The 24,600-nt window shown below is 35.2% G+C and overlaps 1 protein-coding gene across 3 annotated transcripts in view; it reads left to right on the top strand.

The window, feature by feature from the left end:
* MTBP (MDM2 binding protein) overlaps window positions 1-22,089 on the top strand; it is a 46,410-nt gene extending 24,321 nt beyond the window's left edge. For 2 of the 3 annotated variants that reach the window (XM_084864970.1, XM_084864972.1), the window contains 9 exons: window positions 1,652-1,813; window positions 4,284-4,401; window positions 10,357-10,512; window positions 12,248-12,343; window positions 16,144-16,410; window positions 17,945-18,197; window positions 18,743-18,856; window positions 20,022-20,087; window positions 20,944-22,089. In XM_084864970.1, the coding sequence (XP_084721096.1) occupies window positions 1,652-1,813; window positions 4,284-4,401; window positions 10,357-10,512; window positions 12,248-12,343; window positions 16,144-16,410; window positions 17,945-18,197; window positions 18,743-18,856; window positions 20,022-20,087; window positions 20,944-20,982 (1,271 nt within the window). In that variant the 3' untranslated portion in view covers window positions 20,983-22,089. The remainder of the gene's footprint in view (window positions 1-1,651; window positions 1,814-4,283; window positions 4,402-10,356; window positions 10,513-12,247; window positions 12,344-16,143; window positions 16,411-17,944; window positions 18,198-18,742; window positions 18,857-20,021; window positions 20,088-20,943) is intronic. The other variant, XM_084864971.1, reaches the window with a different exon arrangement.
* Window positions 22,090-24,600: the final 2,511 nt, after the last annotated feature.

Here is a 24,600-nt window from a genome sequence, read left to right as displayed (position 1 = left end):
TACACGTTCGGAAAAATTAATATGTTAATTTGAACATCAATTCTTAAATTTTAGTCATGACTACCAATAATAATTAAACAAGTGTCACATAATGGATGAAGTTGGCATCATGGATTTTTCCTTATTCAGGATATTGACACCTTTTCAAGGGTTGTAGTTTAAGGTTTATTTTCTCATATACTAAATGTTAACTTGGTTATCATTCATAACATTTTTTTTCATAGACATTCAGTACCTATATGAACTTATTTTAAGCTAATTAATTGATAGAATTTCTAAGAAATTAAATCAAATTGTGAGGCCTCACTAGTTACCTATAGAAAAAAATGATATTAGAATTAAGTATATACATTATAAAGTAAAAACTATCATTTTTGAAAGCACTTTAAAAATATCTTGAATTAAATAGCCTGTTTTGCTCAATGGAAAATAATTTTAGAATATTTGGTCTCAGTTGTTCATATAAGAATTACCTTCTTTTTCAGTTGTACAAAGCCAGGATAATTGTGTAGTCTTGACCTTCTCCAACCATTGATTTTTTTTCCACTAAGAAAATGATATTAGCTTAAGGAAAATATAATTAAAAAGGCAAATCAGTTTCAATAAAAAGTAGTACATGTTAAATGCAAAAAATAAAGCAACAAATAGAAATATTAGTATTTTTGCAAGTGGAAAACCTTTATTTCCAACATCAACCAGCACTATTATTCACTTCTTGACTTTGTTCTGTTCCTTCTAACCTCTTTGTAGGCCCTGATTCCTTGCCATCATAAGCCTCCTGTAGTCTTTTAAACTCAGCTCCTTCAACATTTCCCCTTCCTTTCATCTTCACCTCTCTCCCTTATCCTTCCCATCAGAAACACTGTCAGAGTGAATTTTGGTTAAATCAATGGTTTTAATATTACTATGACTGTTAAGAAGTTTACTGCTGAGTCATGTCATATTTAATGATAAGCAACTCTTCTTGCATAATCTTTGTTTTGCTTTTGTGGATGATCACTTTTTTTTTTAATCTGTCTATTCTTCTGTAAAAACTAAATACTATTATGTTTTCCAGAAGCTCCAATATTTCTGCCACATATCATTAAATTCATATGTTCAACATAGCAGTTCCATTTTATTTCTCCTAATTTTTTTCTAGAGTATTTTATATTTTGCTTTATTATAGACAAATGGCTTCATGACCTCCTCTGCTTTGCTGACTCCACCATAATCTCATTTCCAAGATGTACTGAAAACTGTCATTCTTTATTGTTTCTTCTTTTGTTGTCTTTTCTTATTCCTTTCCTCTGTAGTTTTGGGAAAGAGAAGAAATAAGTGTCAGTGGCCAAGTTTATGTAACTTATTTCAATAAAGTCTTACAGGTTTTATTTTTACAAAATAATAGCATAAGACTCGGCAAGATTTTTTGGAAAACTTTTGTAAGCTTGCTTTACCATTTCTCACCTTTCAGTGTTAACAAATTATTCTTTTTCTGTCTCTACAAATGGGATTAAAATGAAAGTAGGCTTACACAGGAATGTTGTTTGCTGGATAAATTCACTTATTTCAGTTTTGAAACTATTTCCCATAAAATGAGTAGTAGATGGTCTTTAGAGAGGATTTAAAGTAATGGTGATGTAGTTGGTCCTGTTCATCTGTTGTCTTCCAGAGAGGAGAAAGTTGGCAGAGCAGCCCGAAGTGGTTTCTGTTGATGAACTAAAAAGTCTGTTAACACTCACAAGGGAACGCTTTTTAGATCATTTTGATGCTATTATTCCTAAAACAATTTTAAGAAAAACAGACAAAATTATTACCTCCAACCTGTTAAATGGTAAGTATTTTGTTACTTTAAATATTAGTTATTTTTTGTATGGCATTTGTGACAGTTACTCTATATTATTAAAACTAGTAAAATATATTGATCAAATTAAAATGCATCTTATAAACTTAAATAATGATATATATTTGTATATACAAGTACAGCAGGTCCTCGAGTAACATCATTTCATTCAACATCGTTTCATTAGAACATTGATGAGATGCCATAGAAACCTAACTGGTTTATATCAAAGTTGCAGCACTTATCAATGGCGTTAAGTGAAGACTTACTGGATATATGTGTGTGTGTGTGTGTGTGTGTGTGTGTGTGTGTGTGTGTAAATAGTGAGCTGCATTTCTCAGCATTTAAGGATTAAATATTTTCTGGTTACTTCTTTCAGAAAGCATGGTCAGTAAAGTTGTTTTTGAGCAGAGGGGAGAGGCTGTTAAGGTGATTTTACTCTCACTAAGCTGCTAGAAAGGGTGGATTTCTATTATACTATGTCTTCATAGGTGAGAAAAGTAGAGCCTACATGGAAATTTAATGTAGCTAGAAACCACATACCAGGACGATAGGGGGGTGGGGCATGAGTGGGGAGGGGTGGGGAATTGGAATGGGGGGTTGAGGACAAATATGTGATAAAGAAACTTTAAAAACCCCACATATCCTATCTAATAAAAGGGTAATATGCAAATTGACCATCACTCCAACACAAAAGATGGCTGGCTCCCATGTGGTAAAAAATGGCTGCCACCATGTGGACACAAGATGGCCACCACAAGATAGCCTGCGGGGGAGGGGTGTGTGGGGGGAAATCAGGCCAGCAGGGGAGGACAGTTGGGGACGACCAGGCCTGCAGGGGAGGGCAGGTAGGGGCAATTGGGCCAGCAGGGCAGCAGTTTGGCTGGCAGGGGAGTGGTTAGGGGGTGACCAGGCTGGCAGGCAGAAGCAATTAGAGGCAATCAGGCAGGCAGGCAAGCAGTTGGGAGCCAGCAGTCGAGCATTTCTCGAGGGGTTCCAGATTGGAGACAGTGCAGGCTGGGCTGAGAGACACTGCCTCCTCCATCCCCGCCCCATACACAAATTTCATGCACGGGGCCTTTAGTATTAGTAATAAGATGTTCCACATTTGGTACTCATTGTAGCAGGAACAGTTGCCAAGCTTTATTGAGGGAGCAGGAAATCATTTCTATATTAACTTGCATTTCTTTCTCTTTTCCTGGTTTCTATTGTTGTGAATTTGAGTAGAGTGAAGCTTTTCAAGCTGTAACAAGAAAGCATTTGAAGATTGCCTAGCATTTTAAATGTACAGGATAACTTTTCCTTTTATTCTGTGAGAATCATTTTTATTCCATAGATCAATAAGAATATGACTGAAGAATCAAGTTAACAATAATGTGTATTGAGTACTTTTTGTCTGTTTGACATCATGAAGATACAGAAAGAAGTAAAAATTTGGGTCTTTCTAAGGGCTTCTGATCTACTTAAAAAGAAAAATATAAATTTAGCAACTAGAGTATGTTTAAGAGCTTAGGCTCTGGAGCTAGACTGCCAGGGTTCAAGTCTCAGTCTTGTCTCTTCTTTGCTAACTGTTTGGGCAAGTTCTTAAACCTCTCTGTGCCTTTTTCCTCATGTTAAAATGGGGACAAGAATGTTACTCACTAGACTTATTGTGAAGAATGAGTTGACACATATATAACACTTAACACATAATAAGTGCCAAAAAAATGTTTAGCTGTTATTTATATTGCTATTATCATTTCATCATTTTTACATGTCAGTTCCAAAGTTAAGTAGCAGTTTGGAATAATCTGAAAGATGTTGGAGACAGTATGGGGTTACTTGTAACTGGGAGATGTGTTCAATAAGTGACAGTGCATAGCTTCCTGATTACAGCATGGGCTCTGCAGCTAGAGTAAGGAGTTTGAACCCCAGCTCTGCAGCTTGCTTGCTATGTGAGTTTGGGCAAATTTTCTAACCACTCTGAGCCTCAATTCTTTATCTTTAAATTAGGGATAACAGATTGTCATGAGGATTACATTCTTTATAAATGGCTTAGGAAGTTGCCTTGTATGAAGTAAATGCTGTATATTTGTTAGGTAGATACATAATGAATTTTGAAGAGAGAAATATAACTAGGACAGTTACAGAACTCTTTGTTAGGAGCTAAGAGACTTGATGTAGGTCTTGAGAGATGCATTTTTATTATGAAGAGATAAAAATAAAGAAAGCTTAATACTGGTTTGTTTGTTTCCAAAATACTTTATATGTATTTGCACATTTCAGGCTATCAGAGAGCCTCACTGAATGTCTGAGGTGAGAATTGTACAATGAATCCAACATGCCTTTATGCACACTCAAGCACAACCCCCCGCCCCCCCCCCCACGGATGTATGAGTGTATCTACGTGTATACATTTTAATGTAGTTAACTTAGGTGTATTAGTGCTTTTTAGTGCTTATTTGTATTTCTTTCTCTTTAGACACCATTCCAGTGGATTCTATTTCTTCAGGTCTAGTGGAAACCAATCCTCTGGAATGGCCAGAAAGGCATGCTCTTCAAAACTTGGAAACATTTGAAAAAGCTAAACAAAAAATGAGGTAATATTTAAACAGCTCAGTATTTTATTGTCTGATTTTTGTTAATCCTTCACCCCATTGCTTTTCAGAGAGAGTGGAAAGGAGGGAGGGAGGGGGAAAGAGAGAAACATCGGTGTGAAAGAGACACATTGATTGGTTGCCTCCTGCATACATCCTGACCAAGGCCTAGGAATAAACCTGCAACCCAGGTGTTTTCTCTTGACCGGGAATCAAATCCAAGATCCTGCGGGTTGTGGGCCTATGTCTAACTGCTGAACACACCAGTCAGGACAACAGCTCAGTATTTTAAAGTGAACTTTTCTATACCTTACATTTGTTTATGAGATATTAGTTTTTGGGGTTTTTTTGTTTTGTTTTTTTAATTCTCACCTAAAGATATGTTTTTATTGATTTGTGACAGGGAGAGTGAGAGTGAGAAAACCATTGATGTGAGAGAGAAACATTGGTTGGTTGCTTCCTGTACCTGTCTGGGGATTGAATCACAACTTATTGGTGTATGGGATGATGTTCCAACCAACTGAGCCACCCAGCCAGGGCTGAGATATTAAATTTTTTTTATAGTTTTATTATAAAAAATATATGCCTAACTATTATAAGTAGATAGATAGATAGATAGAAAGATAAAGAGATGGGTGGATGGGTGGGCATTACAGAGAAGTACTTTGAGAAAATACTTTCTTCCCTTGCCTTCTACTTCCTCGGTGTACATAATCACAGTAAACACTTCAGTGAATGGCTTGTCAGACCATCTTTCATAGATTTATATAATTATATGGATATGTAAGAAAAACTTAAACAACACAGGAACACATGGAATGAAGTACCAGTATTCCCCTTTGAGCCACTTTAAACTACTTGTGCTTTACATTCTTCTATGTTGATGTAGGAGCTATTTAATTAACTCTGAGAGGCAGACATCTCTTCAAGGGGGTTACATTTGTACTGAGATCTAGTGAATAAAGTGAAGTATCTTCTAGATTATACAATTTTAGAATTTATTGTCAGTGGATTGGTAAACTTTTGAAGGATTTTATACCAAAGAATGATGCAATATGTTTTTGCAAAATTACTTTGTCTCTTTTCTGGCAAATAGATTGCAGGAGGAAATATTAGGAATAAAGAGATAAGTTAGGTGGCATTTCTCTAGGCAAAGTGAGAGATAACTTTTTAAAAAATATATATTTCTTTATTGATTTCAGATAGAAACATCAATGAGAGAGAATCATTGATCATCTGCCTCCTGCATGCCCCCTACTAGGGATATAAACCGCAATCCGGGCATGTGCCCTTGGCTGGAATCGAACCTGGGACCCTTCAGTCCACAGGCTAAAAGTCCATTCACTTAGCCAAACTGGCTAGAGTGTGAGAGATAACTTTGATTGCTCACTAGAGTAGCAGTGGAGAAGAGATTTGGAATATATTTTGGTGGTAAGCCAGAAAAAAAACTCCGTGATGGATTGGATATGGAGGGGAGAGAGAGAGAGGCTTCCAGGGAAATTTCTATTTCTGTCTGAACAACAGAGTGAGTGGTGTTCACAAGAATGGGATGGGGAAAATTGGTGGGAAGTTGGGTAAGGACAACTTTAGGGAGAAAAATAAAGAATGCTAAGTTTGCTCTATGGATTGTGCAAGTAGACTAGAGAAATCTGGAAGTCAATTTGGAGGTCGTATCAAAAGAGATTTTTAAATAAACACTAGTGGATGAGATCACTTGGTGAGACCATACAGAGAAAGAAAAGGGCTTAAGACCATTCCCTGAGTGTTTTTCATGTTTATAGATCAGGAGGAAGAAAGAAGATGGGTAAAAGGACAATTTCCTCACAAAGGAACTTCAGTTTCTTCTCTGTCCATTTTAGATGGTATACCAATTTTTACTTTTCATTGTAAAGGGTGAGGAAATGAACATCCCTGTTCCTCTTCACTTTTAATCCTTCTACCTCTGAACCTTATGTTATTTGCAATAGACAATTATTTTTTTTCTTTCTGAAATCATTTTCTCTCACCTACTCTAATTTGGACTCACCCTTTACCTGAACAACTGTTACCCTAATATTTCTTTTTATCACATTTCTAGTTTAATCCTGTATTTTCTTGGCTCTCATGTGTTACTGAGAAGTCTGATGACAGTTCAATTTTTGTTCCTTAATAGGTATTTTTTTGTGTGTGTGTTTTTTTTGTTTCGAACTTTTAGAATTTTCTGTTTTGCTTAATGTTCTGAAATTACATGAGGCCATCATGGAGTGAGATGTTTTAATCTTAAGACTTTTGTCCGATTTTTATTGTCTGAGAAAAACTCTTGTTATTTCTTAGAGAATATTCTCCCATTTTTTTCTTTCTTATCTCTATGAAATACCTATTTTAACATTAGGTATCATGGGTTCATTTGTCATTCTACTTTGTTTTTCCCTCAATAATCCATACCTTTATCTTTTTTCTACTCTATGTTCTAGGATATTTTCTTTACCTTTGCTTTCATTGTTTTCTGTTAAATTTTTATGTAGTCGTATTTTAAATTCCTAATAATTCTTGTTTGTTCCCTACCCCATTTTTTCCTTAGCAATTTGTTCTTCTTGATTGATATTGAGGACTGAGAAAATACTATAAGGATATTAAAGTCTTTTAACTTGCTTTATGTTTGTTGAACGATCTCATTATTCTTTGGATCTGATTTTTTTGTTCCATTGGTGTTTTTCTTTTATGTGTAGTTTTTCTCCAGTGTCTGGTGGTTTGTTTTTTCACAGCTAAGAATATAGTACTTGGCTATTCTGCATAGGTAGTTGAGTTGTACTTTCCCTATATTTGTGTAGTCTTGTTCCCAACCTCTTGTCACTTGGTTTAATATTTGGGAGACAGGTGATGCAGGATGGAAATTGCCTGATAAGTTTCACTTGGTCTTTACCAATTACACTGAGGGGGACTTATTCTGGGGATGTCACTGCTGACAGTGGGGAAGGCACCTAGTTCTGGTTCTTCAAAGAGCAGTTTTTTTTTATCTTTAATTTGGAGGTAAAAAGTATAGGATGAAGTGTGGTGTGGGAGGTACTTAAACAACTCTTATGGTAGGATTCTTAAAGTATGTCATCTGATTTTTGCCCTTTGGACTCATCCTTTCTACTTGAACACTGTAAACCCACGTCTAGAATCGCTGTGGCTTTGTAGGACAGGAAAAAGAAGACAGATTCTATTGGTTTTCTAGTTTTTTCCCCGCTAGTTCTCTTTGAGGCTTTTGCTCTAGTTTCAAAATTTTTGAAATTCATTGAACTCTTTGATCTACCATTAATTTATTCCTTTTTTTAAAGCCCTATTATGACTTTTAGTGTCCGGTACGTCAATATCTTGATTTCACTTGGAAAGATTAATGTATGTTTATCCACCATCTTGGCCTAGAAGCTTATTTGTCATTCAAGATCTAGATCAAATATCACCTTTCTCTTAAGCCTTTTTTTAGATGCTGCAACTCATTGTTATCTTTCTTTTTTAAGCATCTCAGGACTGCGTTATTCGTGAGACTTATTTTATTCTACCTTTTCTACCTTATTATACATCTGTATGTTTATCTCCTTTCACTCCTCACCTTCTTTCTCCTGCTTCAAGTCAATCAATGCACTAAATCATGAGCTGGGATTATGAGTCTATAAATTATCATCAATGAACTCTTTTTATACCTCGCAATGAGATTTACAAAGTAAAATGCTCAATAAATACTTGTGGGTACTTCAAAATATGGGAGATACCATTAAATTCTTGGTTGTGGGCAAGTTTTGTTGCATATTTCCAGAATTTGTTTTGTATTAAAACAGGTTAAATGGAAAACAAAGGACCAATATGTGGTGATATTCAGAAGTCATAAGAACTTGGTTTTAGACAAACTCAGTCACCTGTTTGTGACTTTGCAGCTTCATCCTTTTTTTTTATTTTTAATAATGTATATTCTTGCTGATTTCAGATAGAAAGGGAGAGGAAGAGAGAGAGAAATATCAATGATGAGAGAGAATCATTCATCAGCTGCCTCCTGCAAGCCACCTACTGGGGATCAAGCCCACAACCCAGGCATGTGCCCTTGGCCAGAATCAAACCTGAGACCCTTCAGTCCACAGGCCTATGCTCTATCCACTGAGCCAAACTGGCTAGGGCTTCTGACTTCATCTTTAAGAGGGGATGACAACATGAGTTTTCCTTCATAGTTTTGAAAAATTTAATGAGATAATGTTATGAAAAAAAATTCTTTGCAAGTTTGAAAACACTGAACAAGATAAAGTGCTGTCATTGTTTTTGGTGTTTGTTTCTTTGTTGTTGTTTTTTTTAATTTAATCTAATTTATCACAAACGGGCTTTTAAATTGCTTTGATATCCTTGTGTCAGGACTATATAAATGTAAATTATACATTTCCCCATTCCATTCAGCCTGTAAAATGATTGAGAGTAATTTTCATTAGGAACCCTTTGTGAGTTACTATTAGAGAATAGCTATATAGAAATTAAATTAAACTCATAATGCAGTTCTTGCCCTCCTGGAATATAAAGTTCATAGAACATAGTTGAGAATTTTCTTGTCTGACTGTTTTTATTAGATTTATATTTTCAATTTAAAAATAAAAGGAATGGGCAGGGGAAAGGGGCACCATCGGTACATTATTGATCTTTAATGTATAAAAATGTCAGTCCTGACCCATAATGTCATCATTTTTTATCATAATTATCAGTAAAAATGCTTGATTTGAGTAGGAAAATACCCAGGAAAGAGTTGAATTGATATGAAGTCAGGTAATAGTTTTCTGTGCCAGTATTGTAAGGTTTTATGTATGCTTTGGTGACAGGCCATAGCATAATCTGTGACTCAGTACTTGATATAACCTTTAAAATGCTCTGAAACTAAAGTGTTTTTCTCTATCCAGTTTCTAAAACTTTTTAAGAGCTTTTCGGATTTATAGAGTGATGGAGTAGAAATAGTACCCAATTTAGAGCCAGTCTACTTCTGGCTGTCATTTCAAATAGCTGTGTCACCCTGGCTCTGTAATGCAAACCATGTGCATTAGTGTCTTCATCTGAAAAATAGGAATATGATTTTTTTTTTTTTAGGCTTGGTGTGCTGATTTTCACTCTACAAAGTACTTATTTTCAGGTGCTAACTTGATTTTGAAGTAAGACCTATCCTGTCTTTTATAAGAAAATTTGTGAGGATTAAGACTATATTGTATATAAAATAGCTTGAAAAGTATACAGTGCTGCATATATGTCAGGTATAATAATGATTCAGTGCTTAGTCATAGTGGTATAATCATGGCTAGAAGAGACCTTGGAGAGATTTCTGATTACTGCCTCATTTCATGGTTGTGCTTCAAGTAATCTTTCAAGTTCATAGAAAATTTGAACATCCTATCTCTACCTTTAAAATTTACAATATTGTGGGGTTTCAGAACATACAAGAGAGTTTTGATTTAAATTTCATGAATTTGGTAACTTCGTGCTACTAAATAATTAGTCATGCTATCATCTGTATATATAAAAGCCTGCTGCTGTGATGCACACTGACCACCAGGGGGAAGATGCTTAATACAGGAGCTGTCCCCTGGTGGTCAGTGTACTCCCACTGCCTGTGGCCCCTACCCCCAGCCTGCCAACCTCACACAGTGCCCATCTGCCCCGTTTGCTGGCCAACCCATTCACAATTTCATGCACTGGGCCTCTAGTTTATAAGAATATAATTTAGATAAGTAGTACCCTTGTTGACATGGTAACTGCAAGTTATGGTAACTGTCATCTACTTGTACAGGTTTTTAAAAATATACTTTGATATTAAATGATTTGCAAAGATTTTACTTTATTTTCTTCCTAAATGTGTAGTTCTTCAATTTTCTTTGTGCATTTTTTCTGGTTTCTGCTCGTGTCATCTTTTCCTGATTTTTAGGAATTCTAATCCACTTTTAATAAATCTACATAACATTATTTTCCTAGAGCTGGTTCATTTCCTCGTTCATCTGAACAGTTGCTGGGCCAGAAGGAGGGTACACGGGATTCGACCACATTATTGGATGCTAAAGAATTGCTGAAATTCTTTACCTCAGATGGATTACCAGTTGGAGATCTTCAACCTTTACAGATTCAAAAGGGGTAAGTTATTAAACTTTTAATTTCCAATTAATTTTTTTAAAAAATCATTGAAAAAGCACATGGCATCTCATTTCCCCATTTACTGGTGTCCTGTGCCACTTAGGCAAAATTCTCAATTTGATCTCAATGTTTATCAGTTGGCCATAATCCTCACATTTTACCAAATGTCCTAGTGTTTTATGGTATTGAATATAAGGGAAACAAATAATAAAAGCAACCTCAGAATATTTTCTATGAAAGTTAGTAGTTTCTACTTTGTATACAAAGGATGGTTCTTTTTAAGGAAAAAATTATAATTTGGCTTGCAAACACATATTTTTCATTCTCATTTCTTTATTATTGTCTAGTTTTGATTTTGCTGCTATGTACTTGTCATGACATTGTCAATCATGCCTAATAGTAACAAAAAACAGTTTTTCAACTGAAAAAATAGGAAAATGGAATAAAAATTCTTTTGAAACCATAACATTAGTAAATGAGAATTCATTGTCTCCATGGATAATTTATAACTAATTTGACTTCCAAGGTAATTTTTACTAAGATACTAGTTAATAAAAACTGGATGTTGCTGTTGTTGACTAATTGCAGCTAAAATCATGACATCAAATACTTGTGAGATTTGAATAATTTGTTCACAACCCCAATTTCTTTTTGTTAATTCATTATTTTGAAAACCCTTCCAAAGGACACTAAAAATTATAGATCATTTCAGTCACTTTTACAAAGGTTATTTTGACAAATACTGATTTTAAAGGTAACTTTTGGAAAGTCTCTATTTGTTTTTGTTTTTGTTTTTTTAAAATATATTTTATTGATTTTGTACAGAGAGGAAGGGAGAGAGATAGAGAGCTAGAAACATCGATGAGAGAGAGAGTCATCGACCAGCTGCCTCTTGCACACCCCCTACTGGGGATATGCCCGCAACCAAGGTACATGCCCTTGACCGGAATCGAACCCGGGACCTTTCAGTCCCCAAGCCGACGCTCTACCACTGAGCCAAATCGGTCTCGGCGGAAAGGCTCTATTTGAAAGTAATTATATTTCAGAGATAATAATAGAGCTTTTGCCTTCATATGCGTGTTCACCACAGAGAGAGAGAATGACTTAGAAAACTTGAGCATCTTTGGGTCTTAATGACAAAAATTGTGTAATTTTATTTTTTGATATACTTTTATTGATTTCAGAGAGGAAGGGAAATCAATCTCTAATAATCTGTAGTATTTAAAAGCTTGCTGACTCTTAAAGTCCATGTCAAGATGACTACATTCCTGGGTAAAGAAAAATCTAGGTCCCATGTGTTCTAGTAGGAAGTGAATACAACCTTTGTTACTCGAGATTTAAATTGACTTTAATTATTCCTCTGCAAAAAAAGAATTTAACTAAATGCATAGACATTAGTCCACTACATCAAGAGAAAAAAAAAAATCCCAGAATCTGCCTCTTGAATTTCCACTACAGATCATTTTCCATTCTTGATTTGTCCATGTCTCAGAATAGTTTGTGAAATAAGTGACATTAGAATTTCAGAAACCTGAGGCACAGAAAATGTAAGAGACAAAGTCGACAGGCCTATTCCTGCTTCATTTTCTTATTACCCTCTCTGATATTTTCATTTTTACCCTATGTAAGATTCATTTGAACTGAGGGAAGTCAGATTTCTTTATTTAGATATTTTCTAGTGTTTTCTTTGTCACTAAATAAACTTCAAATACAAGTTTAAAAATTTTTATTTCAGGGAAAAGACTTTTGTTCTTACCCCAGAACTCAGTCCTCGGAAACTTCAAGTTTTACCTTTTGAAAAAGCCTCAGTGTGTCATTATCATGGAATTGAGTAAGATTTTTATTTACCCTTAACTCTCCTGAATGTTGCTGATGTTGCTTATCTTATTTGAGTTTTAAGAGTAAATATAACAAAATTATATAAATTGAGATATAGAACCAAAGAGAAAATACGTCAAAAACAAAGTAGTACATATACAAATAATTCGTCTTCTATTGTAATAAAACAAGGTTATTGGATAATTAATCAGTTTTATAGCATTTAAACATCCTACTGTTAGTTATTAGATATTTTACTCAGAATTATTTTGGTGCCTGTATTATGAATGTATTTATACTATTTCTGGTCACATTAATATTCCCTGGTCACTAATTACACTGTAATTGCTCAGACACTGTTAGATGAAATGTATTCCCATTTGTAACGTGTTCATATTGTGTGCATTTTTGTAGAATCTTAATTGACCAGTTTGAATAAAATTTCAAAGGATTCTCTTGCTTAAAGGTATTAGCAGTTCCTAAGGGCATGTGCACAGCTACCATTTCACAAGGACAAGATGGCGATAATATGTTTTACAATAAATTTACAAGACTACAGGTTCATTTTGGAAAATATTTCACATTCTTAAAGCAAAACATTATTTTACACTGATTTTTCATAAATTGAAATAGAAAAGGACTTAATTTTACCTTAATCTTTAAGAAGCAAGTTTTAAGTTTATCAGTGAACAGCAGAAATACACTCTTGATTGGCTTGCAAACTTGAAACACATGATGTAAGTACAGTGTTAAAATACAGATAGATAATGGCCCAGTGGATGGAACAAATTAACGCCAGGAACGATTTGAGAGAATTTCAAAGAGGAAGTTGGAACTAAGTTTGAAGGAATGATTAGGAGTTTACCTGGCAAAAAGAGAACATCTGGGGGATGAAGGAAGTACTGAGATAGAAATTTTAGGAAGAGGAAATTGCAGTTTCCGGGTTTTCTTCTTTGTTTTTTTTATTTTTATTGATTTCAGAGAGGAAGGAAGAGGTTGAGAGAGATAGAAACATCAGTGATGAGAGAGAATCACTGATTGGCTGCCTCCTGCATGCCCCACACTGGGGATGAGCCTGCAGCCCAAGCATGTGTCTTGATCGGGAATTGAACTGTGACCCCCTGATCCATAGGTTGACACTCAACCATTGAACTATGCCAGCAGAGCACAGTTTCATTTTTTAGTAAAAGTAATAGGTATATTGTATAATAATGAGGCCATATCATGAAGTCATTGAAGACTATTGTTGACATGGAAGACAAAGTGATCTTTATTTTGGAGGCAGTAGAAAACTTATTTTTAAAGCATAAAAATAAATGCTTAGATTTGTTTCATTGAAAAAAATCTCATTGTCCTTTGATAAACTATCCTTTGAAATATTTTAAGTAAGAGATATTGAAAGACTAAAATACTATCAAGACAGAGAAAACAGGAAGGAAAATACAAACTTAAGAGCCAGGTAAAGAACTTGAGAAACCAATTAGATGTTGGGGTGAGAAAGAAGGAGATATGAATTTTTTTAGTGTTCAAGCTCAAGTACATTGGATAGATAGTAGTGCAATCTGAGAAAATACATGTGGTCACCACCCAACAAGTCATTCTAGGAATGTTTTGGTTCCTTGATACATTTAAAGAAGATTTATTTTATTGAAGGATTATTTATGTTTGACACTAGAGGCAAAATCTTTAGTTACTTTATTTTTGAGCATCAAAATGAAACTCCCATTAAAGTCGGGTGCAAGAAAAGATATCTGCAGCCACCACTTTAAAAAAAAAAAATTTTTTCTGTATGTTCTAGCCAGTGAATTAAAATGAAGAAAACTAAAGAGTTTGAGAGTTATATGTATTGAAAAGGAGATCCAAAGTTTTGTTTATTTGTTGTTTTGTTGAGAAAAGATTTGAAAAACTACTAGAAGTAGTGGAAGAATATGAAAAATATGTAAAATGCATAATTTTTCTCTAACCAGCTGTTTCCAATTTGTGCACAGTGAAAAAGAACGCCTTCAACACAGCAAGTCAAACATAAACATCAGAAGTGATCTTAGCAAGAAATGTAGAATAGAAAATTTTTCAAATGTTGATAACATCTGTTTGCTTAATTTAGCTTAATGAAGAAATTAGTGATGTACACTGAAAGTTATGCAAAGGTATTCAGTGTTATTTAAAATAAGAGATTTTAGAAATATGTCTAACTTTAGGGGCTTGGTTAAGTAAAATGTAGAACATCCATAAAATAAAATTCCATGTCACCACCAGAATTGCTAAAATTGAAAAGACTGATAGATGTTGGCAATCTGTGGCACAATCAGCACTCTTGCACATTGCTGGTGGGAGTATAAAATGATATATCTACTTCAGAAGAGGATCTGGCAGGTTCTTATAAAACTTTAATACTCAGATTCTGTGTCTCAGAAATTCCATTATGAGGTATTTGCCTAGAGAACTGTAAATGTAACTTTGCAAAAAGACTTGTACAAGAACGTACAAAGCGGTGTTATTCATAATAACCGCATCTGGAAACAGCCTAGTGTACAATAGGAGTAGATATTAATAAACTAGTATATGGCCGGGACCAGTTTGGCTCAGTGGATAGAGCATCGGCTTGGGGACTGAAGGGTCCCAGGTTCGATTCTGGTCAAGGGCATGTACCTTGGTTGCGGGCATATCCCCACTAGGGGGTGTGCCAGAGGCAGCTGATCGATGACTCTCTCTCATCGATGTTTCTAACTCTCTATCTCTCCCTTCCTCTCTGTACAAAATCAATAAAATATATTTTAAAAAATAAAATAAAAAAATAAACTAGTATATGTACTCAGAGTCATACTACTCATAATTACAAGGAACAATATAATTGAACATGCAACAGGAAACTAAGACATTAACTTCTGTCTGAAAAACACAGACATTAACTTCTGTGTGGAAAAGACATTGGCTTTGAGGACTTTAGAATGAGTAATAGGAGCTAAAACATCCAATAATATATCATTTCTGAAAGAAGTCGTATATAAAATGCTAATTTAAATCTAAATAATTCAGAATTGTTAACAACAGGCAATTCAGAGATAACTACTAAGTCATGAAAAGATAAATGCCATTTGTTCAGGCTTTTCCTTTCTGATATTTGGGGAAAGAATTTCTTATTTGAGAGGTTATGTTTTTTCCTCTAACATCAAAGAGTTAGGTATGTTTTTTAAATAAACTTTAATTTAGCTAAACTTTTTATTTAAAGTATTCATGTTTTTAGCTGGTATCCTTTTGTGCAGTGATTACAGATTGGACTTTTGTTTGAACTAAATTTACCTTAGTCATATTTAAGTGGGAGCTTCTTTAAAATCCCCTAGACCAGGGGTCCTCAAACTTTTTAAAGTGGGGGCCAGATCACGGTCCCTCAGAGAGCTGGAGGGCCGGACTATATGAACTACTAATTCCTACTGTAACACCTCGGCTGCGCTCACTGCCCAAAAAACCTGGCTGGCCGGATCAGACTCCTCTGCGGGCCGCATGTGGCCCGCAGGCCGTAGTTTGAAGACCCCTGCTAGACCGTTTTTATTTTATTTCTTAAAAATATGTTTTTATTGATTTCAGAGAGAGGGAGGGAGAGGAGAGAGTGATGGAAAGAGGAATCAGATTGGGCTAATCTGATTCCTCTTGCCAGGTCATCTACTGGCAAGAAAAAAACTTGTGAAGGAAGTCAGCCATTCGCTCAACCTTCTAATGGTTATTAGGAAGTAAAATAAGAACTTCTTAAATATAAATGTTTTGTTTTCTAATTGCTGTGAGGGCTTTGGTTTTCATGATCTTTCTCTTGATTAGATACTGCTTGGATGATCAAAAATCTTTAGAAAGAGATGGGGGATTTTCTGAACTACAGTCTCGTCTTATTCGTTATGAAACTCAAACTACTTGCACGAGAGAGAGTTTTCCGGTACCCACGGTTCTGAGCCCTCTCCCATCTCCTGCGGTTCTGTCCGAGCCTGGAAGCGTCCCTGACGGAGAAGCTTTACAGACTGAACTCCGGACTGAAGCATCCCGGCTGAAAAGGAGATCGAGAGACCTGAACTGCCTGCATCCCAAAAGAAGGTGCTCTTAAGTACACACAAATAGTATCTGGACAGAAAGCATGCTAGTTAGTCCTTAGGTGATTCCCCCCCCGCCCCCCCCATAGTAATCTTTCTTATTTTTCAGTTGTTCTCTGTATAGATTTTTAGATCAATTCTTTCATACCACAATTTTGTTTGTATTATGAGCAGTTGATGACTTGCTTATAAGTTATAAAAACAAATGATTTGGAAAAAATACACTTTTGCTTGCTTTATATGCTAATACACAGTCCATTAACACAATGGATTGTAAAGTTTTCCAGCCACGGAACACTGGAGATCTTATGCAATAGATGAAGCAGCTGCGCTGCTCTGTGGAAGAGGGTGTTTGGGGATGCTCTTCATTTCCTCGCCCTCACAGCTCCTGTTTGTAATGGCTGCTTAAAGGGAAGCCATTTTAAAACCGCCAGTGTCAGGCCCGGGCTAGGTAGCTCAGTTGGTTAGAACGGTGTACTGGTATACCAAGGTTTTGGGTTTGAGCCCTGGATCAGGGCACATAGAAGAATCAATTAATGAATGCATAAATAAATAACAAAGCAAATGGATATTCCCATCTTCCTCTCTCAAGTAAATAAATACCTCTGGCTTCATATAAATAAAGATTTAAAGCCTCCATAATATAATGCATTATGTGAAATTTTTCTGCATACTTTTTTTGCTAACTGAATAAAATGTTCAAATACATGAACTTATTTATCTTCAGAATCTTTGTCAACTGTAGGTCTTCGGCATCTAAAGAAAATCTTAATTTTTTTTATATTTCAAGTATGAAATATATATAAGTGAAATGTTCAAATCTTTTTTTTTGAACAACTATATTAGAACATTATTTTTCTGATATGAAATAACTAAATTATTTTCATGAGGACTTTACAAATTCATGGGTCTTTTTATACCTAACAAAGCTAAAAAGCAAATTCATTTAGATACCGTATTTTGTGACAGTGTTCTATCTCTGACGCTTTACGGAAACAAAGTATATTGTGGCCTATTGGATAGCAGAATTGAAGACCCTGAGACCCTGCCTTGTAAAAGGAAATTTAAGCATGTAGATAGGTTAAAGCAAGAGTTAGCTTTATTTGTATTTGTTTTAACTTTTATTTTGCACAGGTAGTTGCATAGGTACACAGAAACCAAACCATAGGTTATGGTTTCTTTGGCAAAATCATTTAATAAAATGTGTGAGTACTTAACAAATAAGTATTGAGCTTATAAATAGCACTACCAGGCATTCCCTAGCTGATTTATGTGAGCAATTGTAAATTCATGGGGAGGGCAATAGTAATATTGCTGAAATTGTGTTTTAGTAATTCATTTGAAGAACTAAGGGAGCAACTGCATAATATAATGTTGTTGGTTGCTTATTTAAGGCGGTAGTAGCAAGAAATTTTGTTTGTTTTTTTTTTTTTTGGTTTTATATTTCAAAGGATATAGCTGTAACATTTAGGACAGAAAATGGGCCTCATTGTTGATTCACTTAATCTATGTTTTGTTTTGTTTTTTTCCCCCTACAGTAGGCTTGTGAAATCTGAAAGTTCAGATTCTCTTCTTTCTCAGATGAGTGGCAATACAAATCATCACCACCATGCAGTGACATCCAAAAAGCCACAGCTTGAGAGAGCATTATCTATGACTTGTCCATCTGTACCTGTTCATAGATATAAAACTCCAAGAGTAACTACAAAAGCCAGTTCAGGTCAAAAAAGTGTGCATGAATCAAAAGCACTGAGACAAACTAAGGAGTCAAGATCACAGAAACATACACGGGTAACGTTTTATTTCCTCTCTCTCTTAATTCTATATAGCAAGAAATTCCTTTAATTCATTTCAAATGTGTGCTTGAAATTTTTATGAATGAAATAATATCTATAATTTAAAATAATCCAGTGTAAGAAGGGTAATGGGAAAGTGGGTGGCTGGTAAATGAAACAAAATTAGCCACAGATCAATCCTCCTTGATTGTGGTTGATAGATGTATTAAGATAGAGATTTGTTATAAAATCTTCTCTCTACTTTTCAGAGTTTAAAAATTTCCAATAAAAAAATAAGTAGACTGTCATGTATAGCTTCTATACTCAAATTTCAATTCAGATGCCACAATTTTAATTGCCTTCTTAAGATACTCCAGTCACTTCTTGCTAGCAGATATTATCCTGTGACACGTGTGACTTGGTAGACATTTCAGATCTCCTCTCAGTTTTGACTTTAGCATGGCTACATAATTGTGTAATGTATAGAATTTAACTTCAAAGCTGAAGTAACGTTTGTACCTTTCCCACAAAGTATTAGTCATGTCTTATGTTCTATTGAAGATGTTGAAGGAAGTGGTTGCTGAAACCTTGAAGAAGCACAGTATCACCGAGGCTCATGAATGCTTCATGGCCTGCAGTCAGCGTCTCTTTGAGATTTCCAAGTTCTACCTTAAGGTACCGTCTCTCCTCTCCTAATGGCAAAATGGAGGTCATGTTCTCATGTTCCTATTTGAAATAATGGTTAGTATTTTTCATAGCTATTGCTTATAACTTGTTGCCAGATTCTTTTAAAAAATGCAGATAATGCAGATAGAAAATTGGAGCTAAAATATTTCAATTTATTTGATTTTAGTCCTCATATATACAAAACCACATTTTAATTGGTATCCTCAATATTTCTCTCATAAGCCTTTGATTAAAGTTGGTAATAAGCTTCAAGAAATATTTAATTAGTCATTTTAATATGTAGTGAAAAGACAACTAGATCCAGTTTCTAGATTTTGGATCTATTATCAACTAGTTGTAAGATACTGGCGAGATTAGGCACCATGTAAATTCAGAAAACTCTCGTTTTCTGAAACACACTGGGTTGTGTTTCAGACTTGAATCACAGTTTTATATGGATTCCTAGTTAAAACTGTGTATTGACCACATGTATTAAATTCACCTTCTTTCTAAAATCTCTCAGATAGTATTCAAGTACAAAAACCCAAGCAAAGAGGAAAGAAAAAAAACGTAGATGTGTTTTTCAGTAGATTGTTGAACAAAGCAAATGGAAGTGTGGTGTAGACGAGCAAATGAATCTATGACCTAAATGCCTCCTAGTAGAATACCAGTGAGACACAAACCAATTCAGTTTCCACAGTGTCTGACCTGCTCAGACTCGAAGATACCAGCTCTCATGGAAAGCAAGGGAATTCAGTCAAGTTCTTCAAAGGGAGTTAGAGAACCTTCAACTGGCTCGCATGTCCCTCTCTCACAGTGCTAACTACAAGGTCTATTCCTTTTAGCTTTCTTCCCCACCCCTGACAGGGCAGGAAATAGTCTCTGGAGAAAAAAGAATCAGAGGCTGCATTTAATAAAAAGCCAACTGGCCCCCGACCCCCCTACTGTGTAAAGCCACCAGTGTATAAACTGCACACAAGACAGAGCTTCCAGTAAGATTTTCAGTGTCTCCTTTCAAAGATGACTGGATAGCCAAGGATTAGCAGATTGCAAAGGAATGCTTCTCACACAAGAAATGTCAAAATATAAAGGATAATCTTAAGTTTATTTACTAATGACTGTTCTCTGTAATTTAATGTGCAAGTTGTAAAATGCTGTATTTTGTTATGTTTAGGATCTTAAAACTTCAAGGGGTCTATATGAAGAAATGAAGAAAACCGCAAACAACAATGCTATACAGGTAAATCAGTTATTCCCACAAAACTACATTCAGTCAAATTTCTGTTGTATTTGAGAGTAGCTTAGTGCTGTTGTCTATACAGTAAGGACACTCTTTGAGATATTTAGTATTAGACTTTGGCCAGCAGGTTGCTCTGTGAACAAGAATTTCTATAATGATGCTAAGAAAGGAAAACTTTAAAATAAATCATCCAAAGAGCTGGAAAAATTAATTCATTTTGGTTCACTGATTGAAAAGTTTGGTTTGATTTCTTTCTAGTGACCCTTTGAAAATATTTGAAAATTTTTTTTAATTCCCTCATGGCAGAGGGACCCTTTTCCTCTTTAAACTCTTTTTTTTTTCTTTCTTTTTTTAAATATTTTTTTATTGATTTCAGAGAGTAAGGGAGAGAGAGGGGCGTGGGGGAGAGATAGAAACAGCAATGATGAGAGAGAATCATTGATTGGCTGCCTCCTGCTAACCCACTACTGTGGATTGAGCCCGCAACCCAGGCATGTGCCCTTGACTGGAATCATACCTGAGGCCCTTCAGTTGTAGGCCTACGCCCTATCCACTAAAACATCTTATTTTAAAATGTTTCGGCTAGGGCTGAAACATTTTAAAATAAAGGTGAGAAAATAGAGCAGAATCCGCATTCAATGGGAAGAAGTTATACAATGCAGTGAAAGTCAAACAAAACAAGCTCTCCAGTTAGAAAATAAAACATGTTTTCAAGATAAAATAAGTTTTGAGATTGTGACATGTTATTTTTCTTTTAAAATTTCTACTGTAGTCTTTTGAAGTTTTAGCAGTATCTTTTCTGTCATTTATATTTTTAATAGAAATGAACCATAACCATATTTTTTTCTCCTCCTAGGTGATTGAATGGGTATTAGAAAAGACAAGCAAAAAATAACACAGAATCATTCTCTTTGGACAATTGTTAATTGGGCAAGCTATTACTCACCACTTCCTCTCTTAATTTGAACATTATAAACAAATTTCAAACTTTATTCAAGTAATAGATGTTACATCTGTAAGGAATTTCATAAGTAATCCCATATTTATATAGTTTTAAGGATGCTCAGTTAATCTATTTTTAATTATATATATGTATATATAATAGTTTAATTATATTTTACATTTTTAAAGTTAATATTTGTATATATGTTTTGAACTTTTTACTCTTGGTTATTTAATTATTCCAATAAATAGAAAAAGATATTTCTTTACTTTTTAGTAAATGTCTTTTTTCTTAGGTCTATTTCAATTACTAAGCCCCTAGTAAGAGAGTGCAAATAACTTTTCTCATGTGTTTTAACAGCATAATTTATTGGACAGCTTCTGATTTAGAAAGTTTTGTCAAAAAAATTCAAACAGCCATCTTCTCTTACCCTGCTCCAGTGCCACCACTGGGGGCTAGTACTAATGTTTATTTAGGATCAAAAAATAATGGGCAAAAATTGTGTAAATGAGATAGCAAAGATGACTCAATACATATTCCCAGAAAAAATATATTTTCCTCATTCTAGAAGATCTGGAAAAAATGTAGAAAGTTCAAAGAAGAGTGAAACAAATTCCAACATTGACCCCATTTATCTTTAGGTTACCTCTGTTAATATTATATGCAATTATTTTAAAAATCTTTTCAAAATTGGGTCATATGTGTGTATATGTGTGTTTACATGTGTTTATGTTAATTTATAGTCTGCTTTTCACTTAACAAAGTATCATGAATTTTATATCATATATTATTTTAAAAAGTGCATAATACAAATGAACCAGAATTTGTTTAATTAGTCCCTTGTTGTTGAAAATATAGACTGATTTTTTTCTATTATAAATAAAACTTTAAGGAACCTTCCTACTACATCATTAATATTTCCTCAATATAACTTTCTTAGGAGTGGGTAATAAGATTTTAGGTAAATATTTCCAAATTTCCTAAGAGATCACTTTGCGTACCCACCAGCAGAGCCCCTGTTTCCTTTACTGGTGACTGAAAATAGAGGTTGGGGAGGCACATTTAAATATATATATATTGGCCACTCTTTAATTGCTTTTTATTATTTTGAATATTTTTATTTTTCTTACTGGTTTGTAAGGGTTCTTTCTTATCTATTAAGGGTATTAGCTGGTTGTCATTTTGTTGATGGTGTTATTTTGCCCCTGAGAGGACATTAAGCAAGAAATCTGGCAAGCACCACTTGGTATAAGCTAAAACTGGAAGAAGTACAGCTGCACATGCTTTGGGGCTGTGCTTTAGAGGAGGAACCCAACTGACCTTTATATAAGGTAAGCATGAGAGGGCCCTTGAAAAGTACATGGGATAGAGAGTATAGGCTGATCTTAGACTTCAGCTTCTCTAGGGAGTTATTTACTGGTGCTGGAAATAATGCTGAAAGCTCACACTCTTTAAAATGAGAAGTTTGGACTGAGACCTTTTTCTTGGAAAAGAGGGCACCACCGGGCACAGCTAGCTCAGCCATGTTATGTAGTGGTGATACATTTGGCAAAACTGGGCCTGTAAGAGAGAGAGAACTTGTATCTAATGGACTTGTGGATTAGTTAAGGTTATCTCAAGTAGAATGTTAAAAGTCTCAGAGGCTATTTTTTGTTTTTGTTTTTAAATATATTTTATTGATTTTTTTTTTTTTTTACAAAGAGGAAGGGAGAGGGATAGAGTTAGAGAAACATCAATGAGAGAGAAACATCAATCAGCTGCCTCCTGCACACCCCCTACTGGGTTTAATTAGTTAATTTGGTCACAATATTCTGTGTTTTAAAAAGCTGCACCCTAGGAAGTATCTTCCCTGTCTGGACCAAATAAAGAGATAAAGATCACGAAATACTGGACTTTGGCCTATATTGGGAGGAAATGAGCGTACTTTGCATGTAAGAAAATGAAAATAATTGTGACCAAAGAGTGGAATGTGGTAGGTTAAATATGACCACAAAGCTTTGGGCTTCTCCCATGAGGAGATGGAATCTCTTTCCCTAGTCCTTGCAGCTGGGCTGGCAATGTGACTTACTTTAACCATCTATGGTAGCATAAGTGACGTGGTGTGAACTAGAAACTTGCAGCTCAAAGACCTTGTAGCTTCTGGTTTGCTCTGCTAGAATCTGGCCTTGACTGTAAGGGAGTCTCATAAGGGACTGGTTTAGCCTACCTGATGATGAGGGGCCAGAAGAGAACGGAGACAGGCACACCAGCTGTAGGACAGTGAGAGGCATTTGGGACTTTCCGAGTGCGCCAGCTAAATACAACCACATGAGTGAGCCTGGCAAAACCAGCAAGGAACTGCCCAACCAACCCACAGAACAGTGAGACATAACATGTTGCTGTGTTGTAAGCCACCAGGTTGTGCAGTCATTTGTTTTATATAAACATTAAGTTCCGTTCATATTGAAGAATTCATTGAGAGGCCAAATGCAAGAAGGAAGGTTGCAAAAACTTCCTTGATTAAGGCTTTAGCTTGAAGGCCTTCCTTGCAGAAAAAAGAAAGCTGCTTTCTGGACTGGATTTGCGTTTCTCGTGAGACCCAGAAAACTTGCAGAGGAAGCAGTTCCTCCACCCATTGTGCAGGTGAGAATTACAAAGCAGAGAAGCAGCAATTAATGAGGCATGAAATGAGGGTCTTTCTTGGACATTGCCTTTGAGTTCTTGGGAGGAAATAGGCTTTATTCATACAAAGAATTACAGTTGAAAGTTGCTGAAAATATCATTGGCTTTGTTTCTTGAAGAGAACAAAGGGCTGTGTTTTTCCCCCCACATTCCCAGGCCCTCGTCCAAGCCAAGGCAGAATTGCAGCCATCAGGCCAATGGGCTCCGCCTCTGAGATTGGAGTCAGGGTCAGAGGCCTCACCCAGGGGCGCCTTATTCTCAATGGATTGGCTGGTTGTGCGTCAGTTCCCACTCTTGTCCCCTTTGGATGCCATTTTTCACCATCCTCCACCTCTGTTCTACTCTTGCTTTGACACAGCAATGTTCTCTGCATCAAGTCTCACACTCTTCCAAAAAAAAAACCAAAAAAAAAATCTTAATTATGTCCAAGAAAAAAATAATGAGGATAAAAGGCAAAAAAAGAGCTTCCTACTGCTTTTCTGTTATCATACAAGTGGGATTCCATACCCTACATAGACATGGTTCAGTCAAGTTAATGAGGTATTAGACTTGCTTTCCCTTGTGAAATCAAAGTTCGGTTTAGAAGACAACAGGTGACATGGTCATTAATGTCTGTCTATATATACAAATAGTACTATTACTGAGGGTTTTATAAAGCATTATTCACCATTATTAGAACATTTACCCATAAAAAGAAAACCTTCAAAAGAAAATTTTAAAATGCACATTTAAGGAGTTTATGTAATACGGAAGGGTATTAAGGTCATACTCATAGTCCTGGTCCTATTTTATAGCAATAACTGATAATAAGAGGGTTTTTTAATGTATCTTTCCAGGCATTTTATACAAGTACAAGCATATTATTATGTGTCCATTTTTTTCTTCACCATGCCCTTTATAAGAAAACTA

This window comes from Pipistrellus hanaki (genome assembly GCF_964339955.1).
Source record: "Pipistrellus hanaki genome assembly, chromosome: 17".
Lineage (NCBI taxonomy): Eukaryota > Metazoa > Chordata > Mammalia > Chiroptera > Vespertilionidae > Pipistrellus > Pipistrellus hanaki.
This window is presented reverse-complemented; position numbering and strand designations above follow the sequence as displayed.